We start from the raw sequence: 23,140 nt of genomic DNA, 5'->3' as shown, positions 1-23,140 counted from the left end.
AATTTTCGTATAGTTTGAATTCAGGAAAGTTTTGAGCTTTCAGCTACTACCCGAAAGATGGCAGCAATTGAAAAATACAAGCATTGTAAAGTTTGAAGAGAATTCTATTCTCTTCAAACAACGGTCATTAAGTCTTTGTATATGGTTAATCTATATACAAAGTCTTTGTAAATACATCATCCATTTACAAAGGTCAATTGAAAGCGTTGTGTGAAAATTTCTCTTCAAATAGGAACGGTTCGGCTACTTTCCAATAGATGGAGCATAATCAATTGAAATTTTCTATCATCTGATTCAGTTACTCTCTAACAGATGGCGAACAATAAATTAGCTTGTCGTTTCACATAACTCAACTACTATCCAATAGATGGCACTCAATGCATATTTCAATTTTTCGTTACTGTAAAAATAAAATAATGGCTCAGTATATTTTGTATTCTTTCAATATATATACATCTTTTTATACAATAATTTATAAATAATAATATGAGTACATACTAATAAAACTTTATCAAATGATCAACACAAACACAAAACAAAAGCATTTATCTTAGGAGTAATTTCAATATTCTTCTGTGAATATATCAATTGAAAAAACAAGGGGTTTCAGTTGATATATATCAGTCAACAAAATTTTAAAAATAAAAATACTTCTCAGTTTGTCCACCTTCCGTTCTTTTACCAATTGGCCTAAAACTAAAAGTAACTGGTACATTAACAAGAAAGAAGGAATAAATGCTATAATCATTACATGAGATAAAACAAATCAATTGACTGCCACTGACCAAAAATCATCAGCGTAGCACGTCATGGAACAAACAACCCCTTCTTTAAAGGTGAATTAGCTGAATACTGCCAGAACTGCAATACTCTTCTCGACGCGCGTTTCACCAACCAAGTGAGCGTCTACAGGAGATAAAGAGAGAACTTAGTCCCAACTCTAAAATTCTATTTATATCGTAATAGGACACACTTTCACATTCCGACACACATCAATGATTTCCGGTAGAAATTTGCGAGAAATTTTCTCATGAAGGAAGTTCAGATAAGTTAATTAGGAAACGTAAATTCAAGGAGAATCTTCGTAAATCTTTAATTTCTCGAAAATACATTAATTCAATGTTCCTTTTCTACCGTATGAACAAAGATATCGCAGATTAGATCGAATTTTTTAAAAGTTGAACGTGAAAGTAGCCTTCAATACTGTTAGGTAACCCTAACAAGTCAAGATGTTGGAAAATGAAAAGTGTGGGATATATGAAATAAGCTGTGAGGACTGTGACAAAAAATATATCAGTCAGACTGAGCGAGCTAATGAAACTCGTTTCAAAGATCACGCAGCACACGTCGTTAAACACGCTTTGAAAAACGCCCATGGAATGGATGAAAACCGTCTGGAATTATTGAAATCGGTACATGACACTAGATTGTTTAATGGCGTCGAAAGTCTGTGGCATGAGAACTATGAACCGTGACAAAGGTCCCTCAACAAACAACCCATTGTTTACGTGGAACGTGCTTTTAATAAAATTCTGAAAGGTTTTAAAATACCAGGGATGCGCCGCGAAAGAACACTCCGTATGTGTATTAAGTATCCTCACACATGAAAATTCATTTATTTTGTTATTTGAATAAAATGAATCACTTCAATTGTGGCCCCGAGTCTGCGGATTTCATAGGATGAAACTAGATATGTCTCTGTCTCTGAACTTTGTGTAACTTATATTATAATATACACACATCGGAAAAGTCTAGGGATATTTTTATAACATACTGAATATCATAAAAATAAATGCATGAGGTCGTTTAATTTCGATTAAATTGGTACACTCGACCACCCTGTAGATTTCTATGGGTTGAACAAAGCCTGCAAAAACGGTAACTAATCTTTCATCAAGTTTTTTACAAACTGTAGGTTTTCGGCTAAAATGAATAATCTGAAAGTGTCGAGTTTGTACATTCTATGCAGTTCTTGCTCAGCAATTAAACTGGAAATATTGTGCTTTAACATGGAACGCCATCACTTACCATTGGCTGAGATGAATAGAGCTGTAGGGCTTCTTCAAGGTGGCATGCGACAAAATGATGTAGCTCTTCGTTTGGGGATCTCCCAAAGTGTTATCAATCGATTGTGGCGGCGTTTCCGTGAAACTGGCAGTCCAGCCGAACAACATCCAGGGCGAGGACGGGCTACAACTGCAGTTCAAGACCGATTTTTGGTCTTAACCGCAAGAAGACAACCGACAATCACAGCACCTGAGTTGGTTAACGTGTTGCAGCAGACGCACCAGGTAACCATTGGTCGTGATACTGTCAGAAATCGACTGCATGAAGCAGATCTCCACAACAGAAGGCCACTTAGATGTCCACCTTTGTCGAGAGGCAATCGCGGTAGAAGATTAGAGTGGTGTCAAGAACATCAAAACTGGGATGCAAATGATTGGGCCACAGTTCTGTTTACACATGAATCCAGATTTGGATTTCATCCAGATTCTCGTCGAGTAAGACTGTGGAGACGACCTGGAAATAATGAACGTTTGAGACACGTCCAGGAAGTCCACACATACAGAGGTGGAACAGTAATGCTATGGGGCGGAATCATGATCGGCGGCAGAACCGATCTCGTTTTTCCAAATCGCTCCCTCACAGCTCGACAGTACCTCGACGCCATTCTTCTACCTATCGTCCGTCCGTTTGCTGGTGCTGTTGGTGAAAACTTCCACCTAATGCACGATAATGCTCGTCCACATGTCGCGCGTCTAGTGACTGACTGGCTCACCAACGAAGGAGTTGATGTATTGCCATGGCCAGCACAATCACCGGACCTGAATCCCATCGAGCATGTGTGGGACATGCTTCAACGAAGAATTACTCCGCATATGGGGAACATTCACACAACGTTTCAATTGAGAGAGCTTTTAATCGCTGAATGGGCAAATGTACCTCAACAAGACATTGACAATCTCATTTTGTCGATGCACGATAGATGTAGGGCCGTAATAAACCAGCGTGGAGGCCATACTTTGTACTGATTCCAATTTTTTTTGTATTATGATTTTTTTTCGGGGTGCCAAAGAAGAGCCATATTTTTTTTTTAGTTTTGCTTATATGTGCACTCAGTATTTTTGACCATTTAATATATTTTGTTGTAAGTTACATTCGTTTAATAATCACCCGTCATTTTTTTTCCCTAAAGCGATTTAAAAAAAAATTATCGCCATTTTTAAAAATATCCCTAGACTTTTCTGATGTGTATATTTACTGCTATTATAGAGATATATTTCACGTATTTCTTTTATTGGAACCAACATACAGGGTGAGCCACCCCATACGGCACGATCCCATTTCATTATATGTATATTGATTGATTGAGGCTGCAAAAGGAAATTATTTTGGACTGAGTCTACAGGGTGGCTCAAAAAAGTGTGACATATCAATGTTGTTTTTTAAATGGAACACCCTGTATTTCGTTACAATTTTGTACTATAACCGTTCTCGATTCATTTATGAAAATGCTAGGTACAAATGGAAACTAATCAACATCGAAATGTATAGAAATCATCTCTTCAAATTCTGACCAAGTCCAAAAGTTTTGGGCTATTGATTTCGATAACAACCGTTTCTCTAAATTATACAGAAATATCAAAAATCATTGTCACTTTTTTATAATTTCGGACGAAGATAACTTTGTTATTTCAAATAAAACACCCCATATTTTTCTGGTTTGAACAATATAAAATTCGATTATCTTTCATTTCATTTTGGGGTTCCCTATACCTAACCTAAATAGTTTTTCAGGTATTGGCTTTTTCAAATAGTAGTTAGCTTTGAAACGACATTTATTCAACTTGTTGAAATAATTCTTATTAACAGTTATTGTGTTTTACGTTATTCAAAACATTCACCGAATAGACGGCAAATAGACCGAAACCCATCATTGGAAATTATGAAAATGAATTTCTTGTTATGGAATCAATTGTAAAAAACCCTCATACGAGTCAATGTGAGATTGAGATAGACACAGGGATAAGCATTAATGTTGATTAATGTTTCTGATTGTTTTAGTTCTTAAGCCTGCTTTGTCAACATATAACATTTTTTATCACAAACTTTAACCGTAGATTGTTTTACATGTGATCGAGCCATATTAATATCTTAATTTTATGTTAATGTTTCAGATTGCTTTAGTTCTTAAGCCTGCTCTGTCAACAAAACCTAAACTTTTATGACCTTTTAGTGTACCCTGTTAGATATGAATAAAAGAATTAGTTTTCTCATCTCCTGAAAAAGCCAACTGGATTGGTGAAACGCGAGTCGATAAGAGTGTTGCAGTTCCGGTGTTCGGGACAAGTGCTATTTTTTTTGGATTCATTCTTTGCCAGAGGTTCCAGTTTTACCCTACATCAAGAAAAAACATTTCAAAACAATCTTCGACAAACAAAGATCAATCAATACTGAGGTAACAAAAAATAATAAAACGCTATCATAGAGTATCCACATCAACGTTAAGTAATAAAATGTGTATACAAATGGCAGTAGAATTACTCAATCACGCTAAACCTAGTTTTCCTTTCGAGATTACGATATAACATTCTGATGTTCAAATCAAAGGGCTAAATTTCCAAAACAAATCGCTACGATTATTTCTTGGACTGAGCCCCTTTGAAGATGATTGAATCATTACATCAGCGACTAGACTAAATGAGATTTCTCTTAGAAAAATACAGACAAGGCTACTCTCACACGTGGAAGCTCTACTTTCATAAAATAAATGTTGCCACGAAAAAATTCCATTTAGCAGAGTGCTTTACAATTGAAAACCGATGCTAAAACTGACTCCTCCTAAAACCTCTGTTTTCAATAAATTAAAACACCTTTTGAAATAGGAGAGTATTTTGTTTCGTAAAGATCCAAGATTGTGAAGCACTCTGTCTTAAAACATTTTATGCCGTTAACAAGTTAATGCTATTCAAAAACAATTAAATAGCAACTTTGTTGCTAGCTAATTTCTGTAAAAATCAGTACTAAATATTTCATTAAACTCAGGCACTGTCTAAAAATAGCCAGTAATAACACGTCACACAACAATGCAAAAACTACTATAGTTGCTATTTAATTTGGATAGGTATTTAATGGAAATAAATAGCAGCCTAAGATAATTCCTAACACTTATCTAACTTAAGTTGATATTTAATTTCACTATCAAATAATTATAAAACTAAAAACAGTCAGGAGTCACCAATGGTAAATCTAATCGATTTTATGGGGGTATGGAAGGCTTTGAAACCTAAGACCCCAATATTCAAGGTCTTTTGCGAATCATATAATGCTATTAAATTGAATAGCAACTTGTACAAAATATTATTCGATTTCACACTGAAGATATATAGAAACAACAACCAACTGATGATTGTCACTGTCAGTAATCATGTGATTTTACTAACATTTACATAGTAGGAGTTTTGGATGAATTGCTGTGAAGCAGATATTGAACAGTAGAATTCAACTGCAACCAGGCAAAGATGCCACGTTTCACTAACTATTTTATGGAGTTAAGAATCAACTGAAGTGAGTCATTGTTTGATTTCACCACGAAAATCAACAAAAATAACCAATTTGATATTTGAAATTATACAACAGTAATTTTTGATTGGTTTTGTCATGAAACTAAAACGCAGCAGTACGCAATTGCTATTTAATTTTGCTGGAAAAATAAATAACGATATCAACAGAGATTAAATAGCAATCCCAACAGAAATTAAATAGCAATCCCAACCGAAATTAAATAGCAATCCCAACCGAAATTAAATAGCAATCCCATCAGAAATCAAATAGCAAAACAAAACCGAATATTTTCAAGGAGGCTGTTCTCATTGGATTTCATTATTGGGACATACATTGCAAAATCTGGAATGAGTAGCTCCATAAAACTAAATGACATTGGGAAGGAGAGATATATAATTATGAAAGAAAAAAAATCTATCGTATCAAACTGGATGAAACCCTTACTTGACATCCTTTCCGGGGTCCAAGTGACTAGACTGGTTCTCAAAATGACTATGCCTCAAGGAATCTAGCATGAACAGTTGATTTATCTCATTTTCCAAGCTTCTTGCTGCCGTTTCATTCGCACAAACAGAAATATTCGTTGACGAGTTCTCCGAGAGGTAGCAGTTTGTTGGTATGCAGAGCAGGTTTGACTTTTTCTCTCAGAGATTTCCATTCGGCCATTTTGTAGGAATAATGAAGAGCCATTTGAGCTGAAAATAGATCAATTTGATTGTCTACAGTTATTACAATATTTTATTCAACAAATTATTCAAGAAACTATTCATTGTCTAGAAAAAATGCTAGTTGACTACTATCACCCGCGGAGTCCCACAAAGATCAAATCAATCAATCAAATATACTTTATTGTCTGAAGAACTACATCTTGTAGACAAAGCCATAAATAATATGTAAGATACAAAAATCTACATAAAAAAACATACACAATTTAAACAAAATACAATAAACATAAGCTAAAAATGTGAAATACACTGAGATATTCAGCTAGAAATAACAGGACATAGAAATAAAAGTTAAGATTCAAGTGAATCGTCAAGATACTCCTGAACTGAATAATAGGCCCTATCAACAAGTAGCATTTCAACTGCTTTTTTGAATTTGTTAAGCACTATAATTTCTTTAATTCGGGCTGGTAAGTGGTTAAACAGTTTGATCCCGTTGAATATAATTGAATCCCTGGCATGTTGAAGGGTAGGAATGTCCTTGATGTGCCATAATAAAGTGGTGTCATCAGCAAAGAGAGTAATTGTGGCCGTTATATCTATAAAAGCTAAGTCATTTATGTAGATAAGAAACAAAATTGGGCCAAGGATCGATCCTTGTGGTACACCACATTTGATAGTTTGAGCAGAGGAACACTCGGTTGTTTTAACAACCTGTTTGCGACCTGATAAGTACGAATAAAACCAGTGGAGAGTGTTGCCTCTGAAGCCATACTGTTGCAACTTATTAAGAAGGATCTCATGGTTGACACAGTCGAAAGCTTTCGATAGATCACAGAAAATAGCAGCGACTGCTTCTTTAGCGTTATATTCGGAGTATATCTATTTATTTATTTATTTGACACTTTGGTACATTGAGTACATGTGCTAAGTCATAATTAAAAAAACAAAAATAAAACTACAGAAGTTGAACAATACAAAAACAATAAATATGGTTCACGTCCACAAACTTTCACAACATAGAAGTATTATATAAAAAATCGGAGAAGCTCTAGCTAATACTCTCAAAATGTCATGAAAAAGTGTCGTGCAAGAATTCCTCAAGACTGTAGTAACACTTCTGTAAGAGAAGTTTCTTCACCTCAATTTTAAAAAGTTTATCTGACTCGATTTTCCTAATAGATGCCGGCAAGTTATTATAACAGTTTGTTGTATTAAATAGTGGGGAGCATCTAAAGTGAGCCGTTTTGTGTGAGGGGGTTCTTAACAGTTTCCCATGACGGGTGTCTCTACCATGTATATCCGCATTTGTGACAAATTCAGTTATATTGTTACGGGCAAAAGTGACACACTTCAAGATAAATAAAGAAGGTGCCGTCAATAGGCCCTCTCTTAAGAAAATTGGTCTACAACTATCTTGAAAATCTATATTAAAAATTAGTCTCAGCAATCTTTTCTGAGCAACAAAAACTCGTGGAAATTCCCTTGCACATCCCCAAGAAATGATATTAAAGCTGATGTGAGAATAAGCCATAGAAAAATAGGCGTTCATCAATCCAAAATTATCTAGAGTGTTTTTCAATTGTTTGATTGAGTAATATGCGGAATTGAGTTTGTTGCAGACCTTCTGAATATGACCGCTCCAGGTCAAATTTTCGTCTAAAGACGTTCCTAAAAACAAGACTTCGCTGGAAGATCGAATACCATTTATTGTGGAAGAGTCACTGCTGAAATTTTTCCTAATAAATGATTTCATTGAAACAGATTTAGATTAATTCAGAATAAGTTTGTTACGTTGACACCAAGCACTGAATTTATCTATTATTTTATTTATTTTGTCTGACAACTCAACTTGGTTTTTGTCGGCCACAGTAATTGCAGTGTCATCCGCAAACATGGTTATGTGACACTCAGAAAAGAATTCAGACAGGTCATTTATGAAATTGAGGAACAACAATGGTCCCAGGACAGAACCTTGAGGCACTCCTAGTTTTACATCTTTGGGACTTGATAAAATTCCATTGCAGCTAACTATTAGACTACGGTTTTCCATATATGATTTCACCCAGTTCAATAGATTATTTGGGAAACCTAGGCCTGCAAGTTTAATTATAAGAAATTCGGAAGAAATGGTATCAAATGCTTTTGACAAATCGAAAAAAAGTGTTACAACTAGTTTATTCGAGTCAACCTGTGTATAAATGAAATTTAATAAATGGTATGAAGCTGATTCAATTGATTCGTTCTTCCTGAAGCCATATTGGTTATTACTAAAAAGATTATTTTGATCCATGTAATTCAGAATTCTGTTACCAACAACTTTCTCAAACAATTTAGAGAGGGAACAAAGTAACGATATCTGTCTGTAGTTGTCTACCTCAGTTTTGTCGCCTTTTTTATATAGAGGCAATATGAGAGCCGTTTTAAATACATTTGGAAAACAACCTACAAAAAATGACTGATTCATCAAAAACAATAGTGGCTCGATTATAAGGTCTACAATTTTTTTCACAGTAACTATTGAGATACCATCAGTACCTGCGGAGTTTTTATTTGCCATTGTTTCCAGAGTACCTAGAATTTCTGTCTTTGTGAATGGGGATGTATCGAAGGGATACTGACTAACAGTATTCTTCGAATAGGTACAGGGAAGTAATACATTTTGACCAAAGTGCTCTGAGATGAGCAATTCGGCAGAAGATGAAAAATGTTCAACGAAAATGTTTGAAATTTCTTGTGGATTGTTAATTTCCTCCTTTAATTCATTTTTTAGAGTAATAGGTTTGTTGATTATAAATTAAATGACGATAGAAGCGCAAGCAGCAGTGAAGATGAAGAAAATTTGTATTCAGATAGTGACTGATGAAAGGAGCTTATCGTAATCCAATAGTAATTTAGTTGGGAGAGTCTATACCCGGGCGATCGCTCGCCATCAGCAGTGGCGTGTACTGTAGATCCCTTTGATCGTTGCTGCATTGCCTTTGATAATATCTACCGCAGTATTAAACGAAACATCAGGTATAGAAAACTCCGGTCCACGGCAAATAAACCCGGAAACATTGCACAATTTGTTAGTTTCAGGCGAGAAAGCCTACACACTATGATTTCGTTAAATATATCAAGTTGTTCCATCAACAGTCGGTGTTAATGATCCCGAAGAGTTGCGTTATAGAAGCACTACTGGTAAATATTCCATGAGTCCATAAGGGAACAAAGTAAAGATATCTGTCTGTAGTTGTTTCTAACAGAGAGAACATAGCATCATTAGTACCCTTATTTGCTTGGAATCCAAATTGACGAGAAGTAAGGATGTTAATATCATTGCAAAAACATAAAATTCTGCTTTTCACTAGTTTTTCTATGAGTTTAGCAAGGGTAGGAATAAGTGCTATAGGCCGGAAGTTGGAAGGGTCATCATTGGGTCCACCCTTGTACAAAGGGATTATCAGAGATGTCTTCAGAAACGACGGGAACTCGCCAGATTCAAATGACTGATTTATTAGATGTGATAAAACCACTAAGGTTGAATTAGGTAGATTTTCAAAAATGTCAACAGAAATATCGCCTATACCTTTGCTATTTTGTTTCATAGGGGGAGAAACTTTCTGATATGTCAATATTGGAAAGAACATTTAAGGGATTAACAGTTGATGATATATTTTCGGTGAGTTTGTCCGCTATGGTGCAATAGAAGTTATTTAATAAATTGGGATCCAAGCCTACTTCGGATGAATGTTTATTGGACTTTCCTCTGAGATCGTTGATAATGGACCAGCTTTCCTTAGATTTATTTCCTAAAAGGAATTTTGTCTATGTTTGTAGTAGATCTGCTTAGCATGCTTCAAAGTAACTCTGTAAATTGACCTATATTTATTATAGTAATTGATAAATGAAGTTTGGTTAGGATCTGTAAATTTTCTTATATAATGTAATGATCTTAGGTTCTTGGCAGAGATTTTAATACCTTTAGTCAACCAGGGTTTTCTATTTTTTATTTTGATTTTTTGTAGAGGAAATGATTTATTAAAATTTTCTAATAACCCATTGTAGAATGCCTCAAAAGGGTGAGAATTGTCTAAGAAGGAAGTCCAGTTTGTTTTCTCACAACGTTGATAAAACCTATTATAGTTCCGCTTGCTGAATAAACGACTCCTTTTATCACATTTACTGGCAGTTTCGGAAGGGAATTTGGAGGAAAAGACTACAGCTTCATGATCTGATAGCCCAGAAGGTTTAACCGAGCAATCAATGTTTGTTAAATCTGCGTTGGGTTCAGTTTTATTTTTGATCTACAAAAATTCTGTATCTGAAGACTATATCATTTGATAACAAATCGCGATTAATAACGGTTATAAGGTAGATATTGTAAGCTCCATTCTTTCCAAAAAACGAGAAAAGCAAGCCATGGATCTGGTCTACCCATATTCAAGATGCGATAACGTTAGTTATAAGACATTGACATATGTGGGGGAACCAAACAGGAATATTGCCCGTTTTTTGAAGAAAGAAGGCGTAAACGTAGCTTATAGAACGAATAATAACCTAAGTAAATTTATTAAAAACAAAAAGGACAAAACTTTGGTGTCGGATAGATCAGGAGTATATAAGCTGACTTGTGGCTCTTGTCCAAAACTGTATATTGGCCAAACAGGAAGAACATTTTTCTAACGAATTAAAGAACATAGGAGTAGTTTTGTAAATAGAAAGACCAATTCCACATTTGCAAACCATCTTTTAGCAGAAGGACATGAGTTCAATCATGAGTACGAGGTGTTACATTTAGAAGAGAAGAGTTTGAAACTTAATCTTCTAGAATGTTTAGAAATCAATAGATTCAGGAATTCGGGTAATTTACTGAATGATCAATTAGAACTCAATAACTCTCCGTTACTGAATATATTTTTTCAAATGTGAAAATGGAACATAAGTGCAGGTAATTTAATTCGTTAGAAACTCAGGTAAAATATCAGCTACTTAAAATTCAGGTACTTCGTTTACAGGTACTTTGATTTCAGGTACTCCATAAACTATATATATATTTAGTATTGAATGTGTAGAATTAGTTGAAAGACACGCCAGATGAAGCCATTGTATGGCGAAACACGTGTTGCGTTTTTGTAAAACAATTTAGTGAAAATCTCACAATAAAGTGTTTTTGGAATACGTTGACTATATCATCGCTATCCCCTCGAATTTCAGTAACGACAATTGCTATTACACACCAACAAAAACAAGAAGCCACTCACCATCCATCAACTTGGAGTAAACATTGATCAGCCCCCGGTAGTCGTATTCCAAGCCGCTATACGCATCTCCGAATAGCTTCAGGTTGATTTTGATGGAGCGCAGGTAAAGCTGCTCGGCGTCTTTGTGACGCTTCATGTGATAGTTGTAGAGAGAAGCGAGATGACCGGTGCTGAGCCCCACTTCGTAGTCATCGCTGCCCAGCAGCTCCTCCTTGATGGCGATGGCGCGCAAATGCATCCTTTCCGCCTCCTCGTACTTCTTCATGCTCTGATAGAGCCTACCTGTGATTAGATGAACTTCATTACGATTTCGTAACGAATGGATTTTATAAAAAGTTATCGGTTTATGAATTATAAAAGATGAAATCAACTTCCGAGCTTTATAAGAAGTTATCGGTTTATGGATTATAAACGGTGATATTAACTTTCGAGCTTTATAAAAGCGAATTTTATAAAAAGTTATCGGTTTATGGATTATGAAAGTTGATATTCACTTTCTAACTTTATAAAAAATGAATTTTATAAAAAGTTGTCGGTTTATGGAATATAAAAGTTGATATTCACTTTCTAGCTTTATAAAAAGTGAATTTTATAAAAAGTTATCGGTTTATGGATTATGAAAGTCGATATTCACTTTCTAACTTTATAAAAAATGAATTTTATAAAAAGTTGTCGGTTTATGGATTATGAAAGTTGATATTCACTTTCTAACTTTATAAAAAGTTGTCGGTTTATGGATTATGAAAGTTGATATTCACTTTATAGCTTTATAAAAAGTGAATTTTATAAAAAGTTATCAGTTTATGGATTATAAAAGTTGATATTCACTTTCTAGCTTTATAAAAAGTGAATTTTATAAAAAGTTATCGGTTTATGGATTATGAAAGTTGATATTCACTTTCTAACTTTATAAAAAATGAATTTTATAAAAAGTTGTCGGTTTAAAGATTATAAAAGTTGATATTCACTTTCTAGCTTTATAAAAAGTGAATTTCATAAAAAGTTATCGGTTTATGGATTATGAAAGTTGATATTCACTTTATAGCTTTATAAAAAGTTATCAGTTTAGATTATAAAAGTTGATATTCACTTTCTAGCTTTATAAAAAGTGAATTTTATAAAAAGTTATCGGTTTATGGATTATGAAAGTTGATATTCACTTTATAGCTTTATAAAAAGTGAATTTTATAAAAAGTTATCAGTTTATGGATTATAAAAGCTGATATTCACTTTATAACTTTATAAAAAGTCGCAAACAAAACTGCAGAAGAATTCTCACTCTGGTGTAAAAATAATGGATTACTAGTTAATACAAATAAAACAGTCTTCATGCTATTCCAACAAAAAAATACTTCATATGATTACAGTCCCGTCATAAGAATCAATAAATCTATACAGCGGGTCAGTCATGAATAATAATAATAAATGTCATTTATTTGTGAATACCACTGACCGAAGTACTTCAGCCAGTTTACAATTTTTAAATATTTGTATTGATTTTACATATGCTTACATAATAGATACATAACATATACGTAATAGATAAATAATACATTATATTTCTGACAAAAAAAAAATCATGCTAGTGATTTGATGTTTTCCCAAATAGTTTTTCCGGGTATTTGAATTTGGATGGTTGTCCTTCAGCTCTTTTCCTATATAATGCCTGTAGGGTCTCCAAATTAGTTTAATTTTTGGCAAAGCGGTTTCATAGGTCTGATAGTCTCTACTTTATGAGTTTCACTTTTGTAGTTCTATAAAGCAGTGTGTTTGAGGGATTGTGTAGAATGTTCTGAGGGTGACACATTTTGGTAATACTCCTTAGTGTAGATGTTTCAGCTGTTTAGAGATTTTTTAATGCAGGATTACGACAACTTGAATAAATTACATGGGCATATTCGAGAAGTGGACGCTGACCATTTTATATACATTAGTTGCAGTTTTAGTGTTGATTCCTCTTTTTTTAAATGTCAGACTTCGAAAGTGTTTTCCTCTATTGATGCATTTCTTTAAATAATCATTTTTGTATGGCTGTTCAAGTTGATTTTGTGGTCAATAACTTCCAAATATTTTACTGATTGCCTGCTTCTTATCATTTCGTTGTTGTTTATTGTTGGTAGCGTCTCTGAAGGGTTGTGATGAAAAATGATAAATTGTGATGTTTCTGGGTTTGGTCTCGATCTCCATTTATTGAACCAGAGCCGTTGTCCTTTCAACGAGATTTTGCAGTTCCTCTATTGTGATTGCTGGCGTGCAATTGTGTGAAACTGAGGCAGTGTCATCTGCATACTGTAAGATGTAAAAGCTTTCATTAAATTCATTCTTGTCTTCCAAGTTGTGACTGTATATATCATGGCAGTATATATTATAGAGAATTGGAGATAACGGAGAGCCTTGTGGAACTCCTTGTTGGGGAGCAAATTTTTTGGAGAATGAGTTTCTGACTCTGGCGGTGGGGCTTCTGTTCTCAAAATATTGTTTTATTATACAGAGAAGGATAGAGCTATTCAATTTGTGAAGTTTATATAACATTTCTTCATGCCGAACAATCTCACTCTATGTGAAGTTATTTTAGTTGTATTAATCTTAGATTTTAAGCCCTAATTTGTTTATCTACAAGATTGTTCAATCTTTCAGATAATAAATGTATATCTCTCTCTCTCTCTCTATCAAAAGCTTTATTGATATCCAAAAATTGTGCCGTAGAGTGTAGGTTGGTCATGAGAACTGTTTGTATGTTAGATGTTACAATTATAGAGTGGGTTGTATTTCTATTTTTCCTCAAACCAAATTGATATGTTCACTGAGTTTATATTTTCCTAACACTGGCAGAAGAGTAATGGGTCTGTAGTTGCAGGTCTGTGAATGGTCTGTATCTGGTTTTGGAATGGCAATTATTAATCCTTCTTTCCAGGCTGTAGGATAGTAATAATTGTTCAAACAATATTCATAGATGGAGATGTTTGTGTATGTCTGATTCTAGAGCATGTACTATTCTCCTAGATATATTGTCTATCCCTAGGGCCGTATTTATTCCCTCACTGATGATGTTATAATATAAATCTTCAACTATTTCTTGATCATTTTGGATTGAGATGTTTTTGAAAGAGTTTCTGTACCAATGATTGACAGACTCATATTGATTTTGGTCAAAATGAACGTAATTTTCTTTTTGGAAAGCATTCTCAAAATAAGTTGAGAATGTATCTGCCTTATCTTCATCTGCTGATATTATACGACCATTAACTTGCAGATTATTGATGTTATTTACTGACTTGTATTTAGATAGTTGCCAGTAGTTTTTACCCTTTTCCTCATTTATTTTTTCACACGTTTCTAACCATTTATTTTCTTTCAATTGCATAATAAGTTTTTGGATATTTTTGTTATAGTCACTAATGTTCTTCTTCAGTTGAGGGTCTGGGTGATTTTGAATTCTCTTTACATTTTTCTCTTGCTTTTTATTAGCCTTATGATAAATGGTGGAAGTTCGTGCACATAAAACTTTGTCTTCAATTTTGGATAGTTGCTTCTCACAGATTCAACAAGTTTTTTGTTGAATGTTTCAATATAATCTTCATTAACAATTCCATGAAGTTGGATGAATTGTATATCTGCATTTAACCTTTCCATGTTGCATTTATTATAGTTTATCTTATAATCCTCTTTCTCAATGAACGTATTCATGTTCAAGTTCACTTCAATTGCCAAATGGTCAGAACCTAGGTCTGCATGAGTCTCAATTTTTACTATTTTATTTTCCAGGTTACTTGTATACAGTACCAAATCTGGAGTCCTGTCAGGATTATTTTTCATCAGGAAGATAGGAGCTGTTTTTGCTTTTTTGAAGGAGGAGTTCTGTAGGAAAGTGTTGAGTTGTCTGTTGCAGATGTGGTTCACAATGGAAGTCTCCTATTATCATTGCATATGTGTACAGAGCAGCTTTATTAAATATCGTGTCCTCAATATTAGGTGAAGAGTGTTGTATATAGATAGAATTTAAGTATTTTAAGTATTACGTTTAAGTATTACATTGTTATCAACACAACCCAAAAACATTCGACAACAGGAACTGGTTTTCATATGACCGTAAACGAATCTCACTAGCAAAAATTAACTCACCCAAGTTTCCGTAGTGTTTAGCGGTCTGCACGTTCTTCTCCCCGAACGACTTGAAAGACAGCTCCAACGCTGCTTTGTGCAACTGTTCAGCCTCCTGCAAATAGCTGTTGTGGATTTCCACGTCGTTCTGTTCGTCTAAAGCTATTTCTTCTAAGATCAGCGCTTTCACCCGTTTCACTGAAGCTAGCAGAAGATGATCCTTAGGAAGTATCCTTTCCATTATCCTGATGGAACGTTCTGCATTTTCCCTAAATAAATATCAATGATTTTTTTCTAATTGTCCTTAACTGTCCTTAACATTTCATTGGTGACTTCAAAATAAAAATAATAGATGTTTCACCAGCAGCAAAATGTGTGTCGGATATAATTCAATATCCAACGTGGTATTAGCCAGAGAAGTAGTTGTTTTCCGGCAAGCATATACCAGGTAGTTGAGAGAGATGAATCTCTTTCAGGTAGATCTGTTCAATACTTCATTTTTTTAAATATATGACCAAGAAAGTATAGAAGAGAAAGTTACATATTCAGTAAATTGTTTGAATAACTTATTTGATAAACCTATGCCAATAACTACTTCCAGAGTAACAAAACCAAAAGCTCCATGGCTGACGAATGTGATAAAAATAAAGTGGTTATAATAACTGACTCTCTCACAACATAAAAAAAGAAAAAACAGTTTTGATATCACTTCAAGATTTCCATTGCAACTTTTTTTATATGATTCACTGAGCAAGTATTAATATGGCAAAAGCTGCATATTGAGTTGTAGTTTTCACACATATATTTAAAAAGGTTATTGAAGCACATCTTCTCCTTAAAATAAAAAAAAAATTATTTCGCCCATGGACATGTGGAAAACTCTCAAGTCTAAAAAATTCATACCTGAAAAGAAACATGATATACCGGAAATTTTGAAAAACTCTCAGGAATTGAATAGGTATTTTGTAGAATCAGTTCCACAAAATGAACCACCGTAAGATTTATTGAGTTTTCATAAAAATAAAAAACGGATTGATACTGAATTCAATTTTGACGAAATTAACGATCTGTTTGTTTACAAAACTACCATGTACTTTTGCCAAGAATATTGTCGTTCAAAATGAATTCGATCTCTCAGAAATTTCACCGCTTGAAGTTTTGAAAACTTTAGATAATATGAGGAACAAAAATTCAGCTGGTATTGATGATATGTCTGTTGTTACTGTAAAGCAAATTATTGATATAATTATTGAACCATTAGTTTTTTTTGCTTAACCAGTCCTTTTATGGGGGTTTTTTCCCAGATGAATTGAAGAGGGCTCTTGTTTTTCCACTGCACAAAAAAGGTCGGATAACAGAAATTGATAATTATAGGCAGATTTCGTTGATTTCATCCTTTTCAAAACTCTTTGAGAAAATAATAGGTAATAGAATTTTGATGTATATTGAACAAAATGACCTATTCTGCAATAATCAACATGGTTTTAGGAAGAGTAAATCAATTGAATCTGCATCTTATCAACTATTGAACTATATTTATGCACAAGTCGATAATAATGACCTGTTTTTTTCACTTTTTTTAGATCTATCAAAAGCATTCGATACTGTTTCTTCCAAATTTCTATTGAAAAAATTACTAGTAATGGGCTTTCCCAATAATGTGTTGTGTTGGATAGAATCTTACATGGAAAACCGTAGTTTGGTGGTTAAATGTAATGGAATTACATCAGTTCCTTATGATGTGAAACTAAGTGTTCCACAAGGGTCTGTTCTGGGTCCATTGTTATTCTTGACTTTTATCAATGACTTGCCTGAATTCATATCAGATTGTCACATAACTATGTACGCTGACGATACTACAATCACTGTTTCTGGAAAAAATGAAAATGGATTATCGATGAAAATTGTTTTAGTTATTGACGAATCCAGTAGTTGGTGTCAACGTAACAAACTGATTTTAAATAAATCTAAGTCAGTGCTGATAAAAACATTTGTTAGGAGGGATTTCTGTTGTAATTTAGTCACTTTGAATGACATAAAAATATCAAAAGAAGTTGATTTTCTTGGAACTATTTTAGATGAGAATCTCCCCTGGAGAAGTCACATACAAAAAGTGTGCAGTAAACTCAATTCCGCTTATTATTCGATCAAACAGTTGAAACATTGTTTAGATAGGTTTGGTTTACTAAATGTTCACTTTGCGAATGCATACTCCCACATTAGTTTCAACATAATGGCTTGGGGATGTGCAAAGGAATTTTCTAGGGTTTTCATCTCTCAAAAACGACTGATAAGATTGATACTCAACCTGGGGTACCAAGAAAGTTGTAGACCCGTTTTCAAAAGAGAACGCTTGTTGACTGCACCCGCAATTTTTTGTGTACTGGAACCTTGACTTGTATATAACGAACTTGAGCATTCACGGTCGTGATACTCGCCATGCTACTGCTCTGAGGGTCCCTTCACATAAGAGTGATCATTTCAAAAAATCTCCATTATATAATGGCATACATTTTTATAAGACTGCCACTTTCTATAAAGAGGTTGAATTCTTCAACTTTGTTCAGTAAGAAAGTTAAAAACTTATTACTGGACAAATGTTACTACAGTCATAAGGAATATTTAGAGGATTCTTTCACAGAAGGATAATAAGATATATAATCATTCTAAATTTTCACTTGCTGTTTTGCTTTAGTTTCAGTGTTCTGACTGGCGATTTTATCGTTTTTTTTTATGTGTACATGTTTGTAAATACATACATATGTATATTTATTTGACTACGGCAAGCAAAATTGCCATATTTTTTATTCATTTTTTAATTAGCATTTTATATATCTATATGTACCTATACCTTTGTATATGCAAATATTAATTTTTATTCAAGCTTTGATTCCATAATTTTATTCATAAGTGACGTACTGTTTTTTGTAAATAATCATTGACCTACCATATATATGCTATGTATCACAAATGGTGAATAAATATTATTATTATTATTTTTATTATTTGTGAAATAAAAACAAACGCTAAAGGATGCGATGGGTTGAGTATTAAGCTGATAAAGTTGTGTTGCCCTCATATCATACCCTATATCACCCATATCATAAATCTCTGTTTAACTGAGAATGTCTGCCTAACTATCTGGAAAAAAACCATTGTGAAGGTTCTGCCTAAAACTCAAAATCCAATGGAATTTAAAGATTTGAGGGGTATCAGAATCCTGCGAGTATTGTCAAAAATCCTGAAGAGAGTCATGGAGTTTCAAATTAAAAATCATATTTTGAACTGTTCTCTGTTACCTTCTGTTCAATCGGGATTTCAGAAAGGGCATAGCTGTTCAACCGCTCTTCTACATATTGCGGATGATATAATGAAAGCAATAGATGAAAACAAATGTACGGTGTTAGTCCTACTAGATTTCAGCCGGGCGTTTGATACTATTAATGTCGATCTTTTGTCAAGCATTTTAGATTATAATGGTTTTTCTGCCAGTGCTCTTGCATTATTGACGTACTATTTGAAAAATAGACAGCAACTGGTTAGTATAGAGGAATACAACTCAGATATCTTATATCTCAAATCAGGGGTACCTCAAGGATCCATACTCGGCCCTTTATTGTTCTCCATATATACGTTCAACTTACTACAGGCTCTTCACATTTGTCAGTTGCATTTATATGCTGATGATACTCAAGTATACCACAGCTTTCCGGCGAAAATGGCAGACAATGCTTGTGGCATTATCAATGCAGATATAAATAGATTTGTTGAATTGGCAATGGACCACTGTTCATTTATAAACCCTAGAAAATCGAATGTAATGATCTTTGGTCCAAGATTTCACCGTTTCATAGTGAATAACTCTGTGAATATCTGCATTCTAAATGAGCCACTAGATATTGTTCCTCAATTTCATAAATGACCTGTCTGAATTCTTTTCTGAGTGTCACATAACCATGTTTGCGGATGACACTGCAATTACTGTGGCTGACAAAAACGAAGTTGAGTTGTCAGACAAAATAAATAAAATAATAGATAAATTCAGTGCTTGGTGTCAACGTAACAAACTTATTCTGAATAAATCTAAATCTGTTTCAATGAAATCATTTATTAGGAAAAATTTCAGCAGTGACTCTTCCACAATAAATGGTATTCGATCTTCCAGCGAAGTCTTGTTTTTAGGAACGTCTTTAGATGAAAATTTGACCTGGAGCGGTCATATTCAGAAGGTCTGCAACAAACTCAATTCCGCATATTACTCAATCAAACAATTGAAAAACACTCTAGATAATTTTGGATTGATGAATGTCTATTTTTCTATGGCTTATTCTCACATCAGCTTTAATATCATTTCTTGGGGATGTGCAAGGGAATTTCCACGAGTTTTTGTTGCTCAGAAAAGATTGCTGAGACTAATTTTTAATATAGATTTTCAAGATAGTTGTAGACCAATTTTCTTAAGAGAGGGCCTATTGACGGCACCTTCTTTATTTATCTTGAAATGTGTCACTTTTGCCCGTAACAATATAACTGAATTTGTCACAAATGCGGATATACATGGTAGAGACACCCGTCATGGGAAACTGTTAAGAACCCCCTCACACAAAACGGCTCACTTTAGATGCTCCCCACTATTTAATACAACAAACTGTTATAATAACTTGCCGGCATCTATTAGGAAAATCGAGTCAGATAAACTTTTTAAAATTGAGGTGAAGAAACTTCTCTTACAGAAGTGTTACTACAGTCTTGAGGAATTCTTGCACGACACTTTTTCATGACATTTTGAGAGTATTTGCTAGAGCTTCTCCGATTTTTTATATAATACTTCTATGTTGTGAAAGTTTGTGGACGTGAACCATATTTATTGTTTTTGTATTGTTTTTGTATTGTTCAACTTCTGTAGTTTTATTTTTGTTTTTTAATTATGACTTAGCACATGTACTCAATGTACCAAAGTGTCAAATAAATAAATAAATAAATAAATTGTTAGTGTTTTGTTAGTCTTGGTGTTTTGATGAATGTAAATCTGAGATTTGGAAAATTCATAAATAAACTCTTACAACGTGCCTATTCTGCACTGAAAATAATTTATGGTAACCGACATATTCTGCCTTATTAAGTGAAAAAGTCAGGGTAGGTTGAACTTGTGTATCTTTTGTACCTATAATTTTCCTGCCAAAAAAGGGTTCAGTTTTCCCTCTAAATAAATAAATGTAAAACGCTTACTTTGCTTTATAAAATCTGCCGGAGCTATACTCGTTGACGTAAAGAGCGTAAGCCAAATCCTCGTGTCCCAACGCAATATGAATATTATTTTTCTGGAACATATCCTTTCTTATTGCCAAGGCTCTCTCGTACATCTTCACGCTCTCTTGTATCGAGTCGTAATGCAAAAGATAAAAGCCGTAGTCCAACAGTGTGTCAGAAAAATGAGGATGATTGTCGATTTCAAACAGATTCGAAGCCAGAATCACAGCTTGTCCGATTAGCAAGCCGGCTGGGTTAAATTTCCTTTTTACTACGCAAGATTTGGAAGCCTGCCTCAGCACTTCGATGATTATCCTAAAAATTATTTTTATTATACCGTGAAATGTTTCGATATGAAAAACTTCTTACCTTGGCGATAAATCTTCGTTCAACAGTTTGAGGGCTCTCTGAGACCAAGTGAATGCCTAAAACGATCAATTTTTGTGGTGATTCTAAACAAATTTATAATTTCGTTAGCTGGAGAATTTTTTTAGTGAGCTGTACTTACCTCGTCATATTCGCTTCGTAAAAAATACAGGAACGAATAATTTGAATATAAACCGGCCAGGTTCGGAACATAATTGAATAATTCCAATTGTCTCACAACTTCTTGAGCCGATTTGAAAGTTTCTGCTGCTTGATCAAATTCACAGTAGACAGATTCAGCATAAATACGCCTAGAAAAGACAAAATATTTTTAGGAATGACAATGACAGTAGCATTATATCTAAGAGCATATCATACTAACCAAATTAAAGAAAATAGTGTAAGGAACAATTGATTGAATCAATATATGTATGGATTAATTAATTTTGGAGTACTGCAAGGATCCATTCTTGGCCCACTTCTATTTTTTTTAATGTACATCAACTCATTAACAAGTTTACCTCTGAAAGGGATTGGGTGAATTATTTGCTGATGATACAATTATATACTCTCAAAAGGGTCATTGATATTTGCGAGCTGACAAATGATTTATACTGCCCCCAAATACGTAACTTTTGTCTGATTCAACCAACACAGAGAGTCTTACCATTACCCAGTTAACAATAATGTATGTACAAAACTTGCTCACTGTCTAAAACATTCAATTCTTTTTCTAATACTAAATTTGAGAGTGGTATATTTTCAGTCGAGATCAATTTTTTGGAAAAGACAGGTTTTGGCTTTCTACTTCTCCAACTTTATACAAACAATGGGGGAATCTTCCAAAGAAAGAATGAAAGCAATTGTTAACTCCTATATTCTGGGATGAATTACAAAAAGACAAAAAAAATCAATCAATCAAAGAAACAATAAAACAACCAAACAAACAAACAAACAATCAAACAAATATTTCTTCTTTATTATCACAACTAGTTCAACGACTTTATATGAAGTTAATAGCATCTTTTGTGCAGTTAATTGAACCACTTCAATTGGATGAATCACTGCCTAACCCTATTAAAATTCCTTCACATGCTAATTATTACATCAAAGATAAACAAACAAAACAAATATTTACTTGTGATAGCAGTCAAGCAACATCCTCAGGGTCGTGACGTCTCTGATCCTAGTTTTGCAGATTTCTTCAGTAATATTCAAGATTTCTATGGAACACCTGTATAACCCCCCTTCGTTAAAAAACCCTCCTATCCTCAGGCCAGTTTCTATAACAGATACATCTAGCAGGTCTGCATTTTTGCAGTAATATAAATAACTCTTGATGATTTCCTCGGGTATGTGCGTCCCGTGTTCGATCAGAGACTGAAAACACTTCAGGAATTTCGTTCGCTGATGCTTCACGGACAACACTCTATTGAAGACGTCCAGATCACTGAATTCCACTGCAAGGAGGCAGAGTCGCTTCTCCAGGAACATCTGAAAGAAAATCATCAGCAAAGAAATAACTATAAGAATCAACACTCTGCTTACCTTGTGATAAAAATCAAAGAGTACATTGTTAGGTAAATATCTGAATTCTTTCTTGCAAAACTGACAGGCCGTGATACAATCGGCCACAGCGACGTCGATGCAAATGTCGTAGAGCTTTTTGACCGTCCGCACCATCTCAACAGGATGGAATGGTTTTATCAAAAGGTTATTATTGTTAACAAATGTTTTCTGTTTTTGTCCACTGTATTTTTTGGGCAGTGACTAAATGTCAAAGTTTACAGCTGATTCACGAACACGGAACACCAACATATTGTTTTGTGCAGTGACTGTCAATAACATATGTGATCTGTGTCAATATTCACATAAAAATTAAATTTATTCAAAACGCACACAAACTGACACCGTTAATAATACAATACTAGATTAAATAAATTGATA

General features: G+C 33.9%; 1 protein-coding gene across 1 annotated transcript; it reads right to left on the bottom strand.

The window, feature by feature from the left end:
- Nucleotides 1–417: 417 nt before the first annotated feature.
- On the bottom strand, nt 418–23,111 carry Pat1 (Protein interacting with APP tail-1). The gene is made up of 8 exons (XM_074174547.1): nt 22,742–23,111; nt 22,332–22,687; nt 21,336–21,504; nt 21,197–21,252; nt 20,807–21,142; nt 15,599–15,846; nt 11,477–11,758; nt 418–6,260 (listed from the first exon to the last, which is right to left on the bottom strand). Exons 1-8 carry the CDS (start codon nt 22,874–22,876, stop codon nt 6,124–6,126), a joined length of 1,719 nt encoding a protein of 572 aa, XP_074030648.1. The 5' UTR covers nt 22,877–23,111; the 3' UTR covers nt 418–6,123.
- Nucleotides 23,112–23,140: the final 29 nt, after the last annotated feature.

The sequence above is a fragment of the Leptinotarsa decemlineata genome, unplaced genomic scaffold (assembly GCF_025532065.1).
Source record: "Leptinotarsa decemlineata unplaced genomic scaffold, Ldec_3_MD MMD2_tig00000591_RagTag_RagTag, whole genome shotgun sequence".
In the NCBI taxonomy this organism is placed as follows: domain Eukaryota; kingdom Metazoa; phylum Arthropoda; class Insecta; order Coleoptera; family Chrysomelidae; genus Leptinotarsa; species Leptinotarsa decemlineata.
The sequence above is the reverse complement of the archived record's forward strand: the minus strand, read 5'-3'. Positions and strand labels throughout refer to the sequence as shown.